This window comes from Mya arenaria, chromosome 15 (assembly GCF_026914265.1).
Source record: "Mya arenaria isolate MELC-2E11 chromosome 15, ASM2691426v1".
NCBI classification, from domain to species: Eukaryota; Metazoa; Mollusca; class Bivalvia; order Myida; family Myidae; genus Mya; species Mya arenaria.
Genome location: NC_069136.1, coordinates 5,044,276 through 5,066,316, shown reverse-complemented (window position 1 = coordinate 5,066,316; position 22,041 = coordinate 5,044,276). Strand labels below are relative to the sequence as shown.

Below are 22,041 nucleotides of genomic sequence, written 5' to 3'. Positions count from 1 at the left end.
CTCTTTTGCATGCAAGAATTCAGAAAAATACCGACCCATCCTGCCGATATATATATACTCTTACTCACTAATCTTTTAAGACAACCAACACAATGTTTTCTCACATTTCTAAAGCAAAGATATTTCTGTCCTTACAGCTTTACTTCCCTGAACTCTACAAGAAGTGATAATGTGACGCTGGAAACGGTGTAAACTCACCTGGAAAAGTAAGGCCTCAAGAAGACCTCAGCATTACTTAGGTGACATAATATAATGTTCAAAGTTGCATGCTATTGCTAATGTATTTCTATTAGTTATGTACAACAATATAATTATTGTTGGAAAATGCCAGCACTGAGAGAAACACTGATTAAAAACACTGAAAACACAAAGCTTTGACAATAATTCCGTTTTAAAAAGTTATCTTAAAATCTCTACCTATCGTAACATTTTCCGCTTGCAGAAAGAATCAGTTTACGAAATACCTGGTCAATAATCAAATGATATTATGGTTCCAATATAAATATATTAACCTTCCATATTAAGAGTTGTTTCATGTCTGCACCTTTCTCCTGAAACTTACCCTGCAGAATTTCTCCTTACATCTGGTACTTCACAGCTTTCACATTTAAAAAAAGAAAAGGGGTAGGGAAGGCCATAATATCATATATAAAGATGTTCTAACCTATAAACTTACCCTACAATCATTTCACATAAGAACTTAATATCTGCTTCTATTTCTATATGCAGTTATTCAGTTATTGCACTATTAAAGGTGACGATATGAGTATTTGTATCGACCACCTCTGCCCTTTGTTCAGTATCATTTTCAAGGCAATATACAAGAAACAGAAAATATCAAGAATCTGATGGCTCTTACCTCAAAGCCCCCTGATTTTCTATTAAACTTACCCTACAATCATTTCATAGACGAGTATTCCCAGCGACCACCAATCGACGGCTTTACTGTGACCTTTACTTTGGATGATTTCTGGTGCGAGGTATTCCGGCGTTCCACACAGCGTCCACGTCCTGTCAAACACACACAACATTTACACTTCATTCCACACTGCCGACAAAAACATTCCCATATCATGACTGTTAGTAAACTGTTGAATTAGTTGTGAAGTTTGAGTTCTTTTTTGTTATTGTTGTTGCTGTGGTTGCATTTGTAGGTCAACATTATACTTACACAGCCAGGATATGTCTACAACGTCTGTATGGCAGTAATCCACAGGGGACATTTGTCATTATTCTTCTGACAATTTAGGCCAGTGACCAAAAGAAGTCGATATTTCATGCAGACAATCAAGCTCACCAAACAAATCCTGGCAAGTAACCTCTGATAAGATCTGGAGGGCAAGTAATAACACAACTAGGAACCAACAAAGCAGTGGCACCACTGTCAGAGTTTTTACCCTGGCCAGTGACCATAAAATCGGCAGACCATGCAAGCGTGACCTCAAACAGCTTAGACCATCCACATAAAGATGACATAGAGTGTGAGCCATTCCGGTAAGTAACCATTTCATGTAACACTCTGGCAAATTATCATTGCGGCAAGTACCATTCCAGCAAGTTATCATTGCGACAAGAACAATTCCAGCAAGTAACACTTTGACAAGTTATCATTGCGACAAGAACCATTCCAGGATGAAACACTCTGGCAAATTATCATTGCGGCAAGTTACCATTCCAGCTTGTAACACTAGATGGCAAATTACCATTGCGGCAAGAACCATTCCAGGATGAAACAATCTGGAAAACTACCATTGAGGCAAGTTATACCATTCCAGCGGGTAACACTCAGGCAAATTACCATTGCGGCAAATACCATTCCAGCAGGTAACACTCAAGCAAATTACCATTGTGGCAAGTACCATTCCAGCTTACCCTACAATCATCTCATACAGAAGAATCCCCAGGGCCCACCAATCAACAGCCTTGTTATAGCCCTTACTCAGGATAATTTCAGGCGCCAAATATTCCGGGGTGCCACACAATGTCCATGTTCTGAATGGTAATTTGTAATGGTAGTTTTTAACTTAACAATTTAGCTTGACTGTAAAGACAGGATACATAAGCCGATATTATTCACAACTCAGTAACGATTACTCGTGTCCACATTGTGAAGCAATAGAACATGCTACTTGTGTGGGCTCAAACCCATAACCTCTTTAGTCAAAGGTGGGACCGTAACCACAAGACTGCTTTTATTCCTCTGTTATTTGCTTTAGACACTGTTTACCATCATCTCCAAATATACAAAAATACTTGTAAATGTTTTTTCCATCCTTTTTTCATCTTGCATTATTTTATTAAGACCAACATTAATGAATTTCAAATTTTTAAGAGAACAAATTAAATACAGTACTTAAAAAAACAAGAGGCCCAAAAGGGCCTATGCTCTACTGGCATGGCTTTTGTGGTCATATCAATCCAGAGCATGTATGTATGGGTAAAAGGCAACAGACATATGGTTTATGTTTTGTGTTTGGCTTACCTGAAAACGTAGCACGTTCAACATCTGAGCCCAGAAAGTATTGTAAGCAGATTAGTTCCATGAACTATTTTAATATGTGCCAAGTAAAAGTCATCTGACAAAAAAAAAAAGGCTTTCAAAACTGTACTCATAGTAAAAATTTCTGTAGTTTTAAAAGTTAAAAAAAGTTGGTCAAAAGGTCAAAGTCAAGGGCATCCTAGGACAACATTGATCAATTTGAACAAACATTCACAAGCAATTGTGCTGAGATGGATCCAACAAACACACAAAAAGATTTTTAAACCTTTCCAGATTTATGTTTACCAAACCTGTGAACCCTGGGTGTGGCCAGTAATGACACCAGGTGCATAACTTAAACATTCACAACCAATTTTGTTAAGATGAATGCGCAAACTACAGAACTTAAAGCTAAAAAATGGCCTTTGGGCTTTCAACAAGAACAAGACAGAGTAATTCACAAAATCAGCTGCAGAAGCAAAAAGCAAATTGTCTCTCAAAATCCTAGACTTGCAAATTGTCTCCCTTAACTCTAAGACTTGAATTTACGTACATGTAAACTTGGCTAAAAATAGAATTCGCTCATGCAGACCTGGCTAAAAATAGAGAGCATTTCTTTAAAACTTTCATGGCCCATAATCTAGGCATTCATGGGCGGATCTGGCTGGTTTTCGAAAGGAACCGAGCTCTAATGGATATCTAGATACTGTACAAGTTTCATTGAGATACAATAAAAACTGAAGACTGTATCGTGTTCACAACCAATTGTTTACAACCAATTGTTTACACAATAGCATTTTTTTATACTATCAAGGGCCATAATCTAGGCATGCACGGGTGGATCTGGCTGGTTTTCGAAAGGAACCCAGCTCTAATGGATATCTAAATACTATACAAGTTTCATTGAGATACAATCAAAACTGAAGACTGTATCGTGTTCACAAGCAATTGTTTACAGACGCACGAACGCACGACCGCACGGACGCACGGATGCACATACTACGTACACATTACCATCGCATAAGCTCTTCTGGCCTTTGGCCAGTAGAGCTAAAAAATGGACTAAAACAACTCTGATTTCTCATTAATCTAATTATTTCTGAATTTAGATAAATTTCAGTACTAAAAGATGGTAAAATTGTTGCAAAAAGCTGGCAACAGTCAATACCTGGTACTTTGGTTTGCAAAATAAGAAGATAAGTAGCATAATTTCAATAGGATGCATCTTTAAGCCTATTGTCAGATTTGGCTGGATGATATACCTAAAAACAGAAACATCTAGTTTAAAGAAAAATTGGTGCACCAAAATATTTTATGTAAACATTTTCACTGATTTTGCCTGACCATAGAAGCTGTAGGCATAAGTGAACAATAGACATAATGCATGCGATATCCAATGCAGGGCCAGACGAGACACCAGCAACCACAATAGACTTTATGCATGATATCCAACATACGGCCCGACGAGACACCAGCAACCAGGATATAAACCTGGCCTGGTCTACATCCTAAAATTAATGCCGGTCACAACTTCAGCCCTTGGAATTTGACAAACAAAGATTATGTTCCAGACATGGAAATTTCACACAAAAAATCTAATTTGTGCAAATCCCCTAGTTGTGCGTTCAACTCCATTAGCAATCAGGATGATTTTGATTTTTACGGTGAATTTAGTGAGCTAAAACCAAATATTATCTTGAGAATTGGCACAAATTCAGAATATTAAACGTACTTAAACATTTTTACCATTTAAGTTTAAACTAAGATCATTTGTAATAATGCATGTCTTAACATTTTATCAGATTATGTATTCTTCTCCAGCCATTATTTATATGACAAACACAACTGTGAATAATTTAAGTGTTGAGAAAGTTCAATTTGTACCATTCACATGGTGGGTTAGGTTCTTTTAAGTGTTTGACAATTTACACAGTTGTATCAACAATATTGTTATTTGTAAGTTTTTAAAGAGAATTTTGGTCTCTTTTAAACAAACATGAATATGTTTATTCCATTGTTGATATAAGTAAATAGAAGATTTTGACTTTGTTAGATCTTATTGTTAAATTAAGTAGGATAAGGTCAATGTCAAGAAAATAGGGCTTTTTAACCATTTTACCTTGCTTGTTTCTTTTAAGAAAACAAGTGTAAGTATTTCCTAAGCCTTCTGGTGCTCTGGTGAAATAATTTCAAACTTAGTCAATGCTCATCAACTATTCAAGATATTCAAATGAAACTTGGTACAAATGTTGAGACAATACGTTCATGTATGGCAAGGCCTAAAAAAAAAAACATTTGGTTCGGGTTACCCGACCCTACCGTTTTTATAGTCAGTTTGAAAAAAAACAACAAAAAAACTTTGTAGTTGAAAACCTTAAATTCTTATACAGCAGATAACTTAAACACCATTATCCAATGATGAAAATGACATTCTTATATTAAGCCTAATAAAAAAAAGAAAAAAGAAAAAAAAAAAGCCTACCTATCCTACCTATTTTCGAAAAGATTGTAACCCTAACCAAACAATTTCTTTTTTAGGCCCAAGGCTCAACACTAGCTTAAACAAGTGTGCTGTAATGCCCCTTTGTTGACAGAGAGAAAAACAAACAAAAAAGCTCTTGTGCTTTAGGGTACTCAGTTTCAAACTGATAAAATATTTCATCAAGGCAAAAATTCTGATAAAGATTTATAAAAATTGGACTAGAAAATTATAGCCTCTAGAGAGTTACCTGTTTTTCTAAGATTTAACCTAGTGACCTGTTTTCTTACTCATGTAACATAGTTTCAAGCTAAGCAAAGATTTCATCAAGCTAAATTCTGATTACCAAGATTAACTCAACAACTTGCAAGTGATTGATCCATTAACAAATATGGTGACCTTGCAAGGGATTGACCCATAGACAAATATGGTGACCTTGCAAGGGATTGACCCATAGACAAATATGGTGACCTTGCAATGGATTGACAAATATAGTGACCTTGCAAGGGATTGACCCATTGACAAATATGGTGACCTTGCAAGTGATTGATCCATAAACAAATATGGTGACCTTGCAAGTGATTGACCCATAGACAAATATGGTGACCTTGCAATGGATTGACAAATATAGTGACCTTGCAAGGGATTGACCCATTGACAAATATGGTGTTCTTGCAAGGGATTGGTCAATTGACAAATATGGTGTCCTTGCTATTTAAAGGATTGACCCATTGACAAATATGGTGATCTTGCTAATGATTGATCCACTGATCAATATGGTGATAAATAAGAGGCTTAACCTATTTCACTTCACTCTGTCTTCTTGGTATCTCATAAATGTATATGGTGACCCTATTAAGTTAGTTGCTTGTTATTAAGTTTCATGAACAATTTTCTTCCATAACAGAACTAATTCAGAAAATCTTCATGTAAGTTGTCACATTATTATATATACAAAACTAAGTATAATACACCCAGGTCTTGTATTTTGAAATAGTATATCAACGCTGTGATACCATCTTGGAAGAACAAAAATCTATTTTATTCAGCAGATATGAGATTATTAATAACAATAAAATCCAACAATACATCTGTTAATTATGTTCGCTAGACCTACATATTTTTTCTGTTTAAAACAAAATCAATGATATCGTTTATTGTTCATTGTAAGAACTGCCAAATTTAATTTGGCATCAAAACTAGTAGCACATAACAAGTACTTGTGTACAAATTTTTAAATCTTTTACACCTCTTGTGTTTAAAACCAGCATATTTGAATGTAATGCAATACGCAATCTTAACCTAGTTTAATTTTGGAGCCAAGCTTTAAAGAACAAGAATGCAGGAGAGCGAACACCAATGCTGAATACATGTTTTGATATTCCATTCAAAAATGAAGTATAACTAAATAATTATTTGAGCCAAAGTTTTGGGCCTTCCTATAGATAATTATGCATACTGTCTCTTGCAACATGTTTACAAAGTTTTATCTTAATACATGGAGCGGTAATAGAGTTATGGCCAAGTTTTAAGCATTTACAACATGCAAAAATACCAAGGCTATTTATCACAATAATTTGTTTCTCTTTTTTTTCTTCGAACCATAACAACATTAATATTGGTTGGCTTCACTAGAAAAAGGGCCCAATCTGTTCAGAGGATGAAGAAGATTTGGCATGAATTTTTAGGCTTATGACAAAATGATTTTGCCCTTCAATTTTAACAAAATGTCTCAAAGATAAATGAATCACTATTTATAAAATGAGTTAGTAATAATCCAGCCTTTTTCTGGCATCTCATCCTGCGAGTCTGATATTTTGACCCAATCCCATGTAATCAAGTGTTCTACACCTGGAATTTGATCGAATATTAAATTGCCTTATCATAATTATGTGGTTCAAGACAAGGCTAATTATGATATAAAGAAAATCTGACAGTCAGAGTCATCATTTCCAAGAGTTGCCGTTTGTCACTCATCCACACCTCCGGGCGTGCCTTCGCTTTACACAGTCATTATTCTTTATTATGCTCTCATCATAAAGTATTTGTATACATTACTTACCATACTATTTGTTTTGTTTGAAAGTAACTGAATAAACCAAAGTGTTATAAAACACTTTTCAATGGAGGGAATGAAGGACTGGACATAAGAGGGAACCCAACTCTGGGGGTGTGACTTGGGATGTGTACCCTTCCCCACAGAAAAGAAAAATACAGGCTCTAAACGTGGTATGGGCATTTGGTCTAATTTAAGTCCCCTTACTCCTCAACCTGCATCCACAATTGCCCCCTGGCTCTGCTAATGTCCCTTGGATCTGCACATGCCCACCCCCTGGATCTGCTTTTGCCCCCCGGTTTGGCTAGTTTCCCCCCTGTAACTGCAAGTGTCCCACCCTGGATCTGCTTATGTCCCCCTGGATCTGCTAGTGTCTCCCTCTGGATCTGCTATTGCCCCCTGGTTTGGCTAGTTTCGGCCAGAATCTGCAAGTGTACCCCCTGGATCTGCTAGTGTTTACCCTCGAATATTTTTGTCCCCCTTCCATTTGTTTTTGCCATCTGGAACTACTACTGTCCCCCCTGAATCAGCTAGAGTCCACCCTGGAACTGTTAATTGCCTCTTGGACCTGCTTGTGTCCCCCCTGCATCCACTTTACCCCCCTTGATCTGCTAGTGTCCCCCCTATATCTGCTAGTGTCCCCCCTGGATCTGCTAGTGTTCCCCCTGAATCTGTTATTGCAACCCTGGGTCTGCTAGTGTCCCCCCTGGGTCTGCTGGTGTCCCCCCTGGGTCTGCTAGTGTCCCCCTGGATCTGCTGGTGTCCCCCCTGAATCTGTTATTGCAACCCTGGGTCTGCTAGTGTCCCCCCTGGGTCTGCTGGTGTCCCCCCTGGGTCTGCTAGTGTCCCCCCTGGATCTGCTGGTGTTCCCCCTGAATCTGTAATTGCAACCCTGGGTCTGCTAGTGTCCCCCCTGGATCTGCTGGTGTCCCCCCTGAATCTGTTATTGCAACCCAGGGTCTGCTAGTGTCCCCCCTGGATCTGCTGGTGTCCTCCCTGAATCTGTTATTGCAACCCTGGGTCTGCTAGTGTCCCCCCTGGATCTGCTGGTGTCCCCCCTGAATCTGTTATTGCAACCCTGGGTCTGCTAGTGTCCCCCCTGGATCTGCTGGTGTCCCCCCTGAATCTGTTATTGCAACCCTGGGTCTGCTAGTGTCCCCCCTGGATCTGCTGATGTCCCCCCTGAATCTGTTATTGCAACCCAGGGTCTGCTAGTGTCCCCCCTGGATCTGCTGGTGTCCCCCCTGAATCTGTTATTGCAACCCTGGGTCTGCTAGTGTCCCCCCTGGATCTGCTGGTGTCCCCCCTGAATCTGTTATTGCAACCCTGGGTCTGCTAGTGTCCCCCCTGGATCTGCTGGTGTCCCCCCTGGGTCTGCTAGTGTCCCCCCTGGATCTGCTGGTGTCCCCCCTAAATCTGTTATTGCAACCCTGGGTCTGCTAGTGTCCCCCCTGGATCTGCTAGTGTCCCCCCTGGATCTGCTGGTGTCCCCCCTGAATCTGTTATTGCAACCCTGGGTCTACTAGTGTCCCCCCTGGATCCTCTACAAACTCATACATACCTGTCTAGTAACTTCTTTGCAAATCCAAAGTCTGTGATTTTCAAATGGCCATCACGGTCTAATAACAAGTTTTCAGGTTTTAAATCTCTGTACACTATGGATCTCGAATGTAAGTACTCCAATGCAGACACAATTTCACTCGCGAAAAAGTTGGCCATTGAGTTACTAAAGCGTCCATAGTTGCGCAGGTATGAGAACACTTCTCCACCGGGGACATACTCCATTAACATGTAGAGGAATGCTTCGTCATGGTTTGCCCACAGCCTGTCGGAAAGAAAACATGTTTCAAAAAGTCTATATTACAGTAGTTTCCTTTTAGCTTGATTGCGACAAATCGTGATAGAACATAGAATCACCCTCAAGTCCGTTTCCTGGATAGAAACCAGTACATGTGTCCAATTTTGTTGGGACCAAACTGTGCACAGTCCCTTGATTGTGAGGCTGTGGAGGCAAATATAACACTTAAAACGGCTCTCAAACTTTTTAACATAACATTAACATTACTTTATATCTGCAATAATTTGCATACTACCTTTAGTTTTGTTTAAAGGCAACACGGACAGTTGCGGACAGTTGCAGAAATGCCCTGAACTGAACCAAGGACTTCTTGAGTAAGTATGGACAAAAAAACACTAAGGGCTGATGATGCTTTTGCAACCTTTTAAATGTTAACTTGCCATTTCAGTCTTGTGCATGAAAAGTACAAACAATTTTTCATGATATATTTTTGTAAATCAACTTACAAACTTCTACTTTAGATGCTATATTTTGTCAACAGTAGAATTTGTTTATGAAACATGGACAGATAGCATGGAAGCAAAATATAGTTAACTCTACCAAGCTGGTCTAACAAAGTTATGTTCCTATAACAACATACATGTTCACGATGAATGGATGTGATATGGATGAAAGGATTTCTTTTTCGTTCTTCACATGTTCTATCTGCTTGAGCCGAATCACCTCTGTTACCGCCATAACCTTGAGCGCAAAGTAGTTCCGCGTTTCCCGATTTCGAACGAGCACCACCCGCCCAAACGTACCCGTACCTGAAATAAAAGAATAACTTTGATTGCAGACCATCTCAAATGAAATTTCAAACAAATAGCGCTGTTTTACTAAGTGTGAAAAAAAGTATCAATGTAAATGAGTCGATTTAAGACAAGGACAAAAAAGATAAATATATCTAGATAGACAATACTACAGGAGTGCTTCTTACTGAGCCATCAAGGAGAACTTTATTTGATATTGAAAAGTTTGCCTAACTCTTGCACATCAATTGGTTGTGAATAAAACAAGATTGTTTCTGGGGAAATGAAGAAGCATGGCATATAATGAAGTGCTAATGTGCTGCCTTAGAAAATCTGCACTAGTGTGCAATAAGATGTGTGTCAATGACCCGAGCATGATCACATTAACAATTAACATCATTACCGTTTATTTTCTTTCAAAAATATTGAGATTCATTTTTAAAATTACTAAAAAATATGTTTCCCCCTAAAAAAACAAAGCTCTTTTTTCCTGGAAAACAGAAGGCACAAATCCTTTTAATCTATAATCATACAATAACATTTACACAAAAGGCACATTTTTATAGCACGAAAAAATCTTAAATCAGGAGCAAATCTCCAAGGAATCATGAGATATACCTGCCACATGGTTTCATAGGTTAATTACTCTACTGTTACTTGTTTCACCATTGTTCATCATAGGAAATTGTGAGATCTCCCTGTGCATTTTGAGGTAATTACAGTTTTCTCAGTCATTGTTTTGTGAATAAACTTGGAACAGACATCATGAGTGCTATTCATGACCAAACAAAATCGGTGCAGGCAAAACATACCCATCCCAGTAGTAAAATGTATTAGTCTTCTATACTGTTTTTCAAAACTGTAGACGAGAAATGCTTGCTGAATGAGTAAGTAATGAGAAGGCTGAGGGCAATCAAGATCCCTCCAACTTAAGAGGATTAAAGTTAAGCAAAAACTTGTTAAAAAAATCTCTATGAAAAGTAGCTTGAATTTGTGAAGACAGCTTTCATGTTAAATGTTATTCACATACATGTGCACTATAAAAAACATTTCATTGGGGTTCAATTTTAAAGTTGCACAGTTTGGACATATTTTTTGTTTGTATCAAAACAAGCCGATTTTGACTTCAATGCCTTCAATTCAATCATATACGAAAACTCACAATAGACCATATCCCAATTGTTTTTAAAACTACCAAACTTTTTCATTTTTCTTAAAGCATTAGTACCTGTCACTTAGTTAAAATTTTATCCATAAAACATCATTTTTCAAACATTCATATGACAAACTGCGATCTGATCTTTTGTCAGCAGACTTATATTACTGATTTCCATACATTTACACATAACTTGGCTCTTTCCTAGACAAAAAAAATAAAAGTTGTCATAACTGTCAATCTGTGAGTCTTTAAGGAAACATCTAGAAAGACCACCATATGTCAGGCTCAATCCCATTGTGAATTCTCGGTAAAAAAAGATGGACATGTACTTTTACTGTACCACATTGCCCCCTACATACACTTTAACAGTTACACACTGGTAAACAATCTGCCCTGCATTCAGTAAACAGGTTTGCAAAAAACATTTCCTATTTGGTTTCCCGCTTGCAGTGTATGCGCTGCATTGAAGAAAAAGGGATACGAACAAAACAGTTTACTAAGTAAGGTTAGATTAACGCTTGCCCTACTTCACCAATCACTGGTCTCTGTTATTATTCAAACTCAAATTCAAGAGCATTTCAGAAGGTGGAAGTCATATATCGGTTGGGATGGTGAAATTATTATGTTTTGTTTTCATTATATGCATGCTAAGGCCTAAAAAAAAAATATGTCTGTTTCGGGTAACCCGACCCTACCTATAAAAATGTGACCCTAACTATTTTTTTTTCGTTTCAGAGCAAAAAAAATATTCGTTAGCGAATAGAGAGTTACGAAGGGCGGATAAATGCAGATTTTAATCAGAATTATTGTTTATATGATAAAACAAAGTCAGGCAATGACAGTAATGTGGGAAAGACTGCCATGTGCAAGAAAACACTCTGAACTTACGACAGATTTTGAAAAAATAATAATAAAAAAATCAAAAAAAATCCCTACCTACCCTACCTAGAAATTTTGGGAAGGTTACCCGAAACAGACATTTTTTTTTGTTTTGCCTAACTTATCTTGACTTACTCTCGACCCTAACTATTTAAACATTTTCTGCTACTAAAATCAGTCCCATGTGGTCAAAATTGGTCCAGACTTGCAAATTGTCAGTTTTAAAAGCCCTGATGGTAAGTTCTTAAAAAATATCACGTCTTTACGTTATTATATATATATAATAAAATAAAACCACCATCCGTGACTGATACTACCACCTACATGTGCAGTTCTGAAATGCACTTCATCCTCCATATCATCTAGAGAGCAAAACTGACAAATCTAATCTCCGGCACACCAAGGGTCTCTTACTCACTTGTAAAGATATAATAGTAAAACATTTATCATATTATAGCCTGCCAGCCTATCTGTGTGTTCATCAGCTCTAACTAGGATCTGTTCAATGATCTGTTTTCGACTTGTAGAAGTGCTTGAAACAAAACCCATGGATTGGAGGTGTGCTTTGGTTTAGCACATACATGACTGTCTGTACAAATAGTATAACAAGAATGTTGAACAGTATTGTAGCAAAAAAACAAGAACACCTGAATGACATGAGGAAGGAGCACATAAAAAAAATGTTTATATCAACATATACTCATGGTGAGATCGACTTTACAGTTTCAAGTGTGTTAGACTATTTTCCAACTGTTACAGCTGACAAGTACCTTTGAACAAAACATTTTAAACTTATAATAATAGTTGATTAAAATGAGTGCAAAAATTACTCAGTAAGCATTAAAGGCACCATAATAACCAGGTAGGTTTAATTCACAGATCACTCATAATTATTCATTAAAATCTTGAAAGGTGATTCTGCAGTGTCAGTGGTAAATATTACTAAGCTTGCAGGGGGAATATATAGTCTATCTAGTGTTATCAATTAGACAAGATTCCAGCAAGATAATTCCTGCTGATCTCCAGGATAGTAGGTGTTAGTGTACATGTATCTGTCTATAAATAACACCGACAACAGATTTTCTGCTGATGAGCCATAGTGTGGCTGGAAATATATGAATGAATTGTACAGAAGACAGTGCAGTAATTATTCTGTTTTGTTCCGTTACGTATACATTAGCTAAATTACAATGCACATTCCTTTTCTCAATTTTGTGAGCCTGAATGAGCTTATACCTTATTAGTCCAGTAGTGATAGTCAAACACGCATTTAAAGCTGTACTCTCATAGATTGATTGATTTTTTTTTTGTCTTGAAATTATCCAAGTTTTGTGAAATTGCATGAAATAACTGCTGACATCAAATCGATAGTTAATTGTCATTATGCTCATGATCAATAGCATATAATTATATTATATGCATTAATGGTAGAATAAAAAAAATTGTCAGCAATTCAAATAAATAGTTACATTACAACTAAAATTAATGTGCATAAAAAAACTGTTTTTAATAACGTTCATCGTCTGTATTTAAACAATGTCTGAAATACCGGCCCAGTCAAAAGACAGATCATGAAAGAAATATAATCAACCTGCTGCTGTTGCATAATTTTATTTTTTATAATGTTTATATATTCACGATTTTTATACAAATTCTAGGTATTCTTTGTGGTGGCTACTTGTAACGCATGTGCACTGAGTTTGTCAGATTAAATATTTCTCAACTGGCACATTCTGGGGTAATCTAAAATGTATACTCCAATATACAAAATGTAGCATTTGTAAAATGCACAATATGCACACTGGTGCATTCTGGGTAATCTTTGTATGTAGCAAAATAGCACTTGTAGTCTGCACACTGCCGACATTGCAAGAGTAATATGGGACTTCAAACGGGTTAATTAATATATGGGCAAATTTTATTTTCGGTACCAAGTGTTATGTGAGTACCTGTTTCAGCTTCTGATGCAACAATGTCGCAATGTCAATTGGACCCCACAACATAAACCAACAGGTCCGTAAATCTTCACCTAATGGGACAACATTATTCTTTGTGACAACATTATTGTTCAACAAATTTCATGAAGATCAGTTTTCACACAATAAATAATTCATTTGGTATCGGTATCTGTATTAAAGTGCTGTTAAATATACCATGACAGAAGATTTCAATTAAATTTAACAAATTAACAATGTAATAAATAACAGCTGCTGGGTATTAAAAATTATGGAATAAGTACATGAATGGATAAAAATTCAACACTCAATCAATATCTAATTTACAATATATTGACCATTCAGAATTTCTTGAAGGCTTCATATTTTACATCTCTTTGAATAGTGCAAACATGAACCGGGGTATGTAATAAACTTTGGTCCCACAGGACTCAAACAAATTGTGTTATTAATTGAACAGTCACATCAAAATATAAACATTATACATCGCAACCTCAAAAGACACCCTACTCCCCAGTGTTCAATTGAACAGCAATACAATAATCAGTATTAAATCTTTTTGAGATGATCTTAAGCCCATAAAGCATTTATATTTGCGGTATTAAGACTTAAGCATTAATCATTGCATCAATAAGTTTAAAAAGAATTTAAATCCATTAAATTTTGTCGTACGTTTAAATCCTTTTAAGTATTTGACATTAATTTTAAGTTTTAATACTCATTTAAAGACTCCTTCTCTTGATCTTTTTTTATTGAATTGATATTAGGCAATATGTTATTATAAATTTTTTTTCATAATATTGATTGATTATATTATCTGACTGTGATAGCAACAACTCTGTTCCAATGCTCCTTATTAAGACCTAAGAGCTAACAACAAAAACACATAGACATGAAAAGCTACCGGGTACATAAAATGCCGGATCTGCCCTCTAATTCTCTGTATTTTTTATGTATGTGTTTTGGAATAGCCTTTAGATTTTATTGCATGTTTGGCTTTGTACAAGGCTGTAACAGTTCAGACCTTCTGTTATTACATCCCAATAAAAACTCCTACCTCACAGGAGAAACAGATACAAACCATTAAATCTTGTTTGCTAACAATTATGAAGTGTTTATATACATTCATGTTGAAGAAAAAGTACCATATGTTAAGCTGTTTTCATATCTGAACATTCAACATTCTAGGAATCAAGAGGCAAACAGGGGAAAGAAGCTGAGAGAGTGAGATTTGAAGTTTTAAAAACGCTGTCCCTCATTGGTACCCTACAAATATTTTGTACTGCAGAAATTGGATTGTGAATGTGTTGAAAATGAAACCCATGACCTCTTGTTCTATTCACAGACAGATACCCTAGCCTGTGGCTATAAATGCTTACTCAATAGGGAAACAATATAATTTAATGTAAGGCTATTATCTTTCTTGTAATTATGGACTATTTTTATATACATGTACAATTTGCACTTCAGCAGAAGTGACACAGGTCAACAATATACTTACAAATAATAGCATGCTATGATTTTATGAAATTCAGAGAAAATATTGTCAACTAATGAGATATTTCATAATTCAAAAATGTAGAAATTGGTCCAGATTACCAGTAATATGTCAGAGAAAATTGTGTCATAACACTCATGAAATGTCAAAAAAAAATCATAATTAGGAAAAATAATCTGTAAAATATCCATTTGGACATTCATATGTTAGTGAATGCTATTTAACGCCGAAAAACACAAGAAGACTCAGATGGCGACTATTTATATTGACTTAAATAGATCTAGGTATCGTGTAGGTTGGGTATGACAGACTGGCCGGGCCAAACCATTTCTGGACCAATGGAAATCTCGGAACCAGTCCAGAAATCGGAAAAAATAAAAGCAGTCGCCAAATTGTTCGAACATATTTCGGATAAGGGCTATTCATGAATGAGTTTCAAATGGTTAAAATGAGTCCCATTATTATTTTTAACATAGTGGTTCAGTGAAACATGATTATTTGTGCAAAATGTGTAATTGCCAATTATTGGTAGTACACGCATTTGAGTTATTTTTGATACAGTACCTTTCTCTGTATGGGTTTCCTTTTAGTGAGTATATTGTTCAGAAAGTATCTGTCCAAACATTATCAAGTATTATGTGTTACCAGCCCTATTTTAAACTAAAAACTCCCCCCCCCCCGACGAAGAACCAACACTAGTTAAGATGTTGTTATCATTTTTATGTTCTGTATTAAGGAAGATAAATAAGCTGTTAATTGTTCTTTGTTGTTCTTATTATTAACTTTTATAACCTGATATATTAAATTTTATTGTGATTATATTATTATAATTAATTTGTATTGTGATTTGATACAAAGATAACAAATTAAAATTAATAATAAATAAAAAACGTATAAAACAGAAATGCTAATTTGTTATTGTTTTAGCAGAAATTTCGAAGACTTTTGAATGATTTCCGGACATGTACCGAGATTTTAGATGGTTTGGAAATGGTCCCGTCTAGCCAGTCTTTAAATACCCAACCATCATGTATGTTTACTCTATTTTTTATGCTCTTTTTTATCACTTTTATTACTTTAATATGCTTAGAATTTAAGAGCATGTATTTCAAAATTTATGGTAGACTTCTGAAAATGGAAAATTTATGAATGGGTCTTTTTATGATAACCATAATAATGGTAAATATAAAAAAAAATGCTGAATTTCAATTCCTTGATTTTGTGATTGAAATGATCAAATACTTGGGTAAAATTTACATTTATTTCAGATTAATATTATGGCTAAAATAAAACACTAAATATGTCTACACGATAACAGTACCCACCAATTGTTGACAGGATTTCATAATCCGATAATTTTCTTGAGCTCTCTTCTTGTAAATCAACCCCTTTTTTACCACCTGGGACCTGTTTCTTCACTTTGGCAACTTTAGCTGATGCCATTGTGAACAGTCACGCGAAACAAACTGTAAAGCAATCACTGAACCAAACTCCCAAGTCAATCAGCTGATTTCTGCCAAATTCCAAATTCTACTAACTCCCCAAATAAACAATTTGTTCATTTAATTACCACTTTAAATTTGTAAACCATTTTAAGATATATATACTATTGATTGATACATCGTGTTCAATAGTCTGTGAACTGTACACTAATCCATTCTTATCGACGCTGCTTTTACAATGACTACCGTTTTGAAGTTTGACAGGTAAGTTGTATGAATTGAATATAGTTGTCTCCCCTTAAACACCAATTACGGGACAGCAACTACTAATTTAGGAAATTCCGCTACCGTATAGTCAAAATTTAATATATTCGATCAAAAGTACCAAGTACGAAATAGTGGCTTTATTTGTTTTATTGACAGTCGATTGCTTATCATGACCACATTACGACGATTTATGAATGTAAGATGCTGGAATTCGATTTTTAACATAATTTGAAATTGACTTATTTTGAAATTTAATGCGGAATTCATACCATTTAATAGCATGAATATTAAATAAATCACCCGATACTGCTTAATTTTATATTTATATTTCGGCGTCATGAAAGAAATCACAAAAAGGAATGGTAATGCCGGCAATAAGGACCGAACCGGGGTTCTCTGCCGCAGAGCCGGTATCATCTATGCCACAATGACAGCTGAGTGTACTAGTGAGCAGTTTTTTTTATAAAAAAACCCCAACACATCCATAATATGTAGCTTAGGAAAATATAAAGATATAGTTTATGTTCTGTAGGTCGTGTAAACATATTTTTGAACAAAGATCTCATTTCGGCCGACATCTTTCAGTCAAAACATTGCTAAGAAGTATAACAAAGAGTATAAATGTTCTCAAATAGTAGTCGGTATTTGGGTAACAAAAATGAGTTATTTGAATTATATTTATCTCTGTTTAATCATCAACTCCTCTTTCGAGTGTTACTGACATTCTTCATCTACTGTAAATTCCTGTTATGCTAAAGAACACCTTTAAATAGCATGCTGAAAATGTTGCTGTGAAAAATGAGGCTGTGAACGATCCGTGTACATACGTGCACATATATATATGCACTTTTGGAATATTTTAACTTTGGGTCGAATGTGTATGCACATGAATACAAGGATTTACGATATTTTACCTAGCCAAGATGTATGCGCTAGGATTTCGGACGACTACTGTATTATTATTATTATGATTATTATCGTGTAATATATATATAAATAAGGATTCAAAACAAAAGTTCATAGTTGCAATCCTTTTAAAAAAACTGCGCGCGGAAACCATAGGGCACTGGCTTTTGAGAAAATTCCCAGCAATCCCGCAAAATGGCCGGGGAGTCGGAACAAAAACAGTTTGAGTCTCTTTTGCAGACTCTTATGAACCCAGACAATGAAACAAGAACTAAAACAGAGGTATTGTGTTTAAAGCTATTATTTTCTAAATCAACTTCTGTTGACTTATAACGTGCTTATTGAAATTTGACTTTCTTTTGACATTTTATTTGGACTCCTCGGATTTTATCGTGGTGATGGCAACTCCACGTGAGTTTTTGATGTGCAATGTGAATCATCGCATGTCATGCAGACTTCATAACATGTATAACACTGTTTCTGTAATGTTTATTTTTAATGATATTAAAGTAAGAGACTAGTACATTTTCTTTTGAGCTAGTTTAAGTCTCGTATTTCCAGACATGCTATGCAACAAGATTTTTTCATTTTCCTGGTAAATCCTTCCCTTTAAGTCCACTGACATCAATTTTATGGTTATCGAAATGTAATATGCAAAAAAGTGTTTTAAGCTGGTTGTTTTGAGCACAATTTAATGTCTAACTGCCCTTTTTGACTTCCAGAAATGTGCTGTGCTGCCCTTCTAGCACTTTTTGACTGATTGAAATAAATTATAAAATTTCAAAGTAATTGTACCAATCCATATTTGAAACGGAATGCGTTTACAGAAAAAATAAAATCATTTACTATTGTATCATCTACACAATTCATTAGATAATTTATTCAGTTATGCACAAGTTATGCCCTCCCATAAGGTCATACTGGTATATACATTTGCACTTTTCTAATATTCCTAAAAGGGCCTATACCAATATGGACTGCTTATCAGTTAGTTGGCTATTGACTGGAATGTCTTATCTGGCCACTTGCCTTTGTGCTAAAGGTTATTAACCAATGAGCAACAGACTGTCATTTATGCTTCAATTACATGTGCATTATAATGAAACATCCACAAAACAAATTTGGTTAAATGACTATATTTGGTTGTCAGTTCAGATCTTAATTTCTAAAAACATATTTCTTTGCAATTGTGTAAGGCAGTAGAAATCACGCAACAGACAACAACTTACTGTTTTCATGTAATGTGTCAGATGAATAGATGTTTACTATCGAGCAAGCCTGAAATATTTCACTTTAGTTTTTTTTAAATAAATGAAAATGTGTGTTTCAGGAAACATATGATCAGATTCCTATGCCACAGAAGATCACATTTCTTGTGACATCATTGAGAAGTGCCGACAATGCTATTGAGGTTGGTTAAACAGCAATGTTTCAGGCATTTACATTCTAGAATAATGTTTTAGTATTTGAAATAATTAAGTAAAAGTAAGATTTGTGGTTCAACTTGCTATTACGTTGTGTCTAATGTGACAAAACTTGCTTTAATAAAAGTTCTGCAAATCAATCACTCTCATGCATTTTATAACGTGATAATTTAACAGTAAAAGTGTCTTTAAATGAAATTGAGTTTAACACCTATTGGAAAGATACTAAAAACTATTGCCATTGTCTTGAATTTGTTTAACATGTACATGGTATCTGTTTACACACAACAGATCCGCACCCTAGCCGCAGTGTTGTTGAGACGCCTGTTTACTAATGAGTTCAGTGAATGGTGGCCAAAGATTCCTGCCGAGTTGCAGGCTGGCTTGAAGAAAGAGTTGATGAGCGCTATACAGGAGGAACTCACACCTCCTATTAAGAGAAAAGTCTGCGATGCTACTGCTGAACTCGCTAGAAACCTTATTGGTAAATGTCTACTTTTTCATTGCACTTACTTCTGCTTGATGAGGATCCTTGCAACGATTACTTTCAATATAGTACACTGCCTTCATGTTATTGATATTAGAATTTTAGAATAATAATATGATTTTAATCGTGAGATTAGAATAGTTTAATTATTGAATATATCTTGTATATACATTAGGGTTCAGTGTTCTGCCAAGGACGCGCCCTTGCGCCATTGGCGCAGAAAAAATTGGGATGGCACAAAGAAATACCTGTAGACAGGCCGATCGGCGCGCCCGTTCTTCAAAAAGCCGTTTTGACTTAATCAAATTTTCCAAGAGCCGTTGATTTAATCGATTTATTTTTCAGAAGTTTTACAGCACAGCGTTCATTCGATAAAACAATGATTTTCATTGGTCCGTATACGTGTAACTATCCAATCGCGAGGGGTAGCATATTTTTTTTACTAAATCAATGTTATCATTATGGCTGAGAAAAAGAAAACAACTCGAACTATGTTTGATTTCTTCACTGTTCCTGAAGCGAAGAAACACAAAGCAAATATATTGGACGGCAATATTAATACCGCGAAAGACATTACTCCCCCAAACAGTTCAATAAGCGAAACTGACTGCATATTAGCAGAAAATTCTAATACATTGCCTGTAGATAACTGCGATGCTAAAACGTCTGCAAATCCATCTGACAAGAAAAAAAGTGAAACAAGCTCATTCCAGAAAAGATGGCTCTCCGACTTTTCCTGGTTGTTGTTTGATGAACAAACTCAAACTATGAAATGCACTATATGTTTAAAACATAAGAAAAGTAATGCAGTCACTACTTCTGAATGTAAAAACTTTAAAATCAACATTAACAAGACATGCATGTGGATGTTACACCATGTATATAATGGTTAAATAAAACACTTTCATTTACAAGTTTTCATTTTTCCCCTGGCAAAGGTCATGGCCCTTCACTTTTGAAAATGGCCCCTTATTTTCATGACTGCTGGGCCATTCGGCCCCATCTTTTTCAATCCTTGGCAGAACACTGAGGGTTCTAGCTAAAGGGCTACGCGTGGATGCTGCACCCGGCTATTTCTTCACTCAAAGAGACCAGCATGAACACCCTTCTGACTTTGTAGAATTAAATGTACAAGTCTGTCAAATATTTTATTTGTTTTTATCAAAATTTATAATATGCTTATAATATTGATATTTTGTTGTATTTTTGTGTGTAAAATCATATGAAGATGTAATTAACATACTTTCCAATATTTCATTAAATGGGATGAAAGTAATTCTGAAATTGTTTATAGACAGTTTATCAAGGTTTTTGAAACATTTAGTCATAACTTATTGAAAGGGTGAGTTGTATAAAGTTGTATTACGAAGTTGTGTTGTTGTTTTTATATGCCTTTCTTGGCTGTTTGCACTTTAGTCATTCTATGTAATTTTCATCTTTTACCATTTTATATTTTAAACTTAGGTTGATGTCCCTTCATATTGCAAATTTCTTTACCATGGGTCATAAGCGACTTCAGCTAGTCACAAGCATAGAGGTATGCACAGAAACATCCCGTCATTGCGCATACCATTATTTAAGAAGTTTGGGTCCTGAGTATTGGACTCAGGATGCTGGGGAAAAGAAATCACTGTTTTGGTTCCTTAATGTAGATTTAATTATACTTATGTCTGATTTGTCTTCCTTTTGCTGTGACTGTTGGAACATTATAACATGTTTTCCCACCTTCAGATGAGGATAATGTACAACAGTGGGGCGAGTTTCTCAAGTTCATGTTTGAATGTGCTAATTCAGAGGATCCTAGTCTTAAAGAAAGTGCCCTCCACATCTTCAGGTAAGGCTTAAAAAAATAATTTGGTTTGGGTTACCCGACCATACCTATGAAATAGGCGCAGACCCAATCATTTAAATAGCCAGTACAAAAATTGTATTAATATGTAGTTTAAAACCTTTAAAGCTTTATACAGAAGATTACTTTAACGCCATCATCTAATGATGTCAATAATGTTCTGACTTAAACCCTAATAAAAATTTTTTAAAGCCTACCTATCCTTCCTGTTTTGATAGGACATAACCCTAACAAAACCATTTTATTTTTGCCTAGATAGTATATTGTCTGTATCAGTTAATCATAAAAAATAACTAAGCAGTTATGGGTCGTGTTATCGAGGGGCATATGGCAAAATATTGTAAGATCATGATTGTATCCAGTAGGTTATATAAACATAATGATTGTGATATTACCCTAACTTTTGTGAAGAGAGCCAGAGCATTTTGAAATATGAATAGAGCGACACTTTACTCCAATAATAAAAATATGTAGTAAATCTGTATTAAGCATAATAATTTTTGAAGGTCCCATTTTAAGTAGAGAAAAAACACTACATTAAATCGGTGTTAAAAATGAAATTGAATGGTTTG

General features: G+C 35.5%; 2 protein-coding genes across 5 annotated transcripts in view; one reads left to right on the top strand and one right to left on the bottom strand.

Annotated features, from left to right (window-relative positions):
* The window catches only part of LOC128219764 (cAMP-dependent protein kinase catalytic subunit PRKX-like), a 36,773-nt gene extending 19,952 nt beyond the window's left edge, over positions 1-16,821 (bottom strand). For 3 of the 4 annotated variants that reach the window (XM_052927727.1, XM_052927729.1, XM_052927730.1), the window contains exons 1-4: positions 16,420-16,821; positions 9,453-9,621; positions 8,576-8,839; positions 892-1,011 (exon numbers count right to left, since the gene is read on the bottom strand). In XM_052927727.1, the coding sequence (XP_052783687.1) occupies positions 892-1,011; positions 8,576-8,839; positions 9,453-9,621; positions 16,420-16,537 (671 nt within the window). In that variant the 5' untranslated portion in view covers positions 16,538-16,821. Of the gene's footprint in view, positions 1-891; positions 1,012-1,872; positions 1,993-8,575; positions 8,840-9,452; positions 9,622-16,419 lie in introns of all 4 variants that reach the window. The other variant, XM_052927728.1, reaches the window with a different exon arrangement.
* A 1,032-nt stretch (positions 16,822-17,853) lies between these two features.
* The window catches only part of LOC128219898 (importin-5-like), a 28,176-nt gene continuing 23,988 nt past the window's right edge, over positions 17,854-22,041 (top strand). Inside the window, exons 1-4 of the mRNA XM_052928046.1 lie at positions 17,854-17,991; positions 19,040-19,120; positions 19,425-19,617; positions 21,352-21,454. Coding sequence (XP_052784006.1) covers positions 17,905-17,991; positions 19,040-19,120; positions 19,425-19,617; positions 21,352-21,454 — 464 coding nt within the window. The 5' untranslated portion in view covers positions 17,854-17,904. The remainder of the gene's footprint in view (positions 17,992-19,039; positions 19,121-19,424; positions 19,618-21,351; positions 21,455-22,041) is intronic.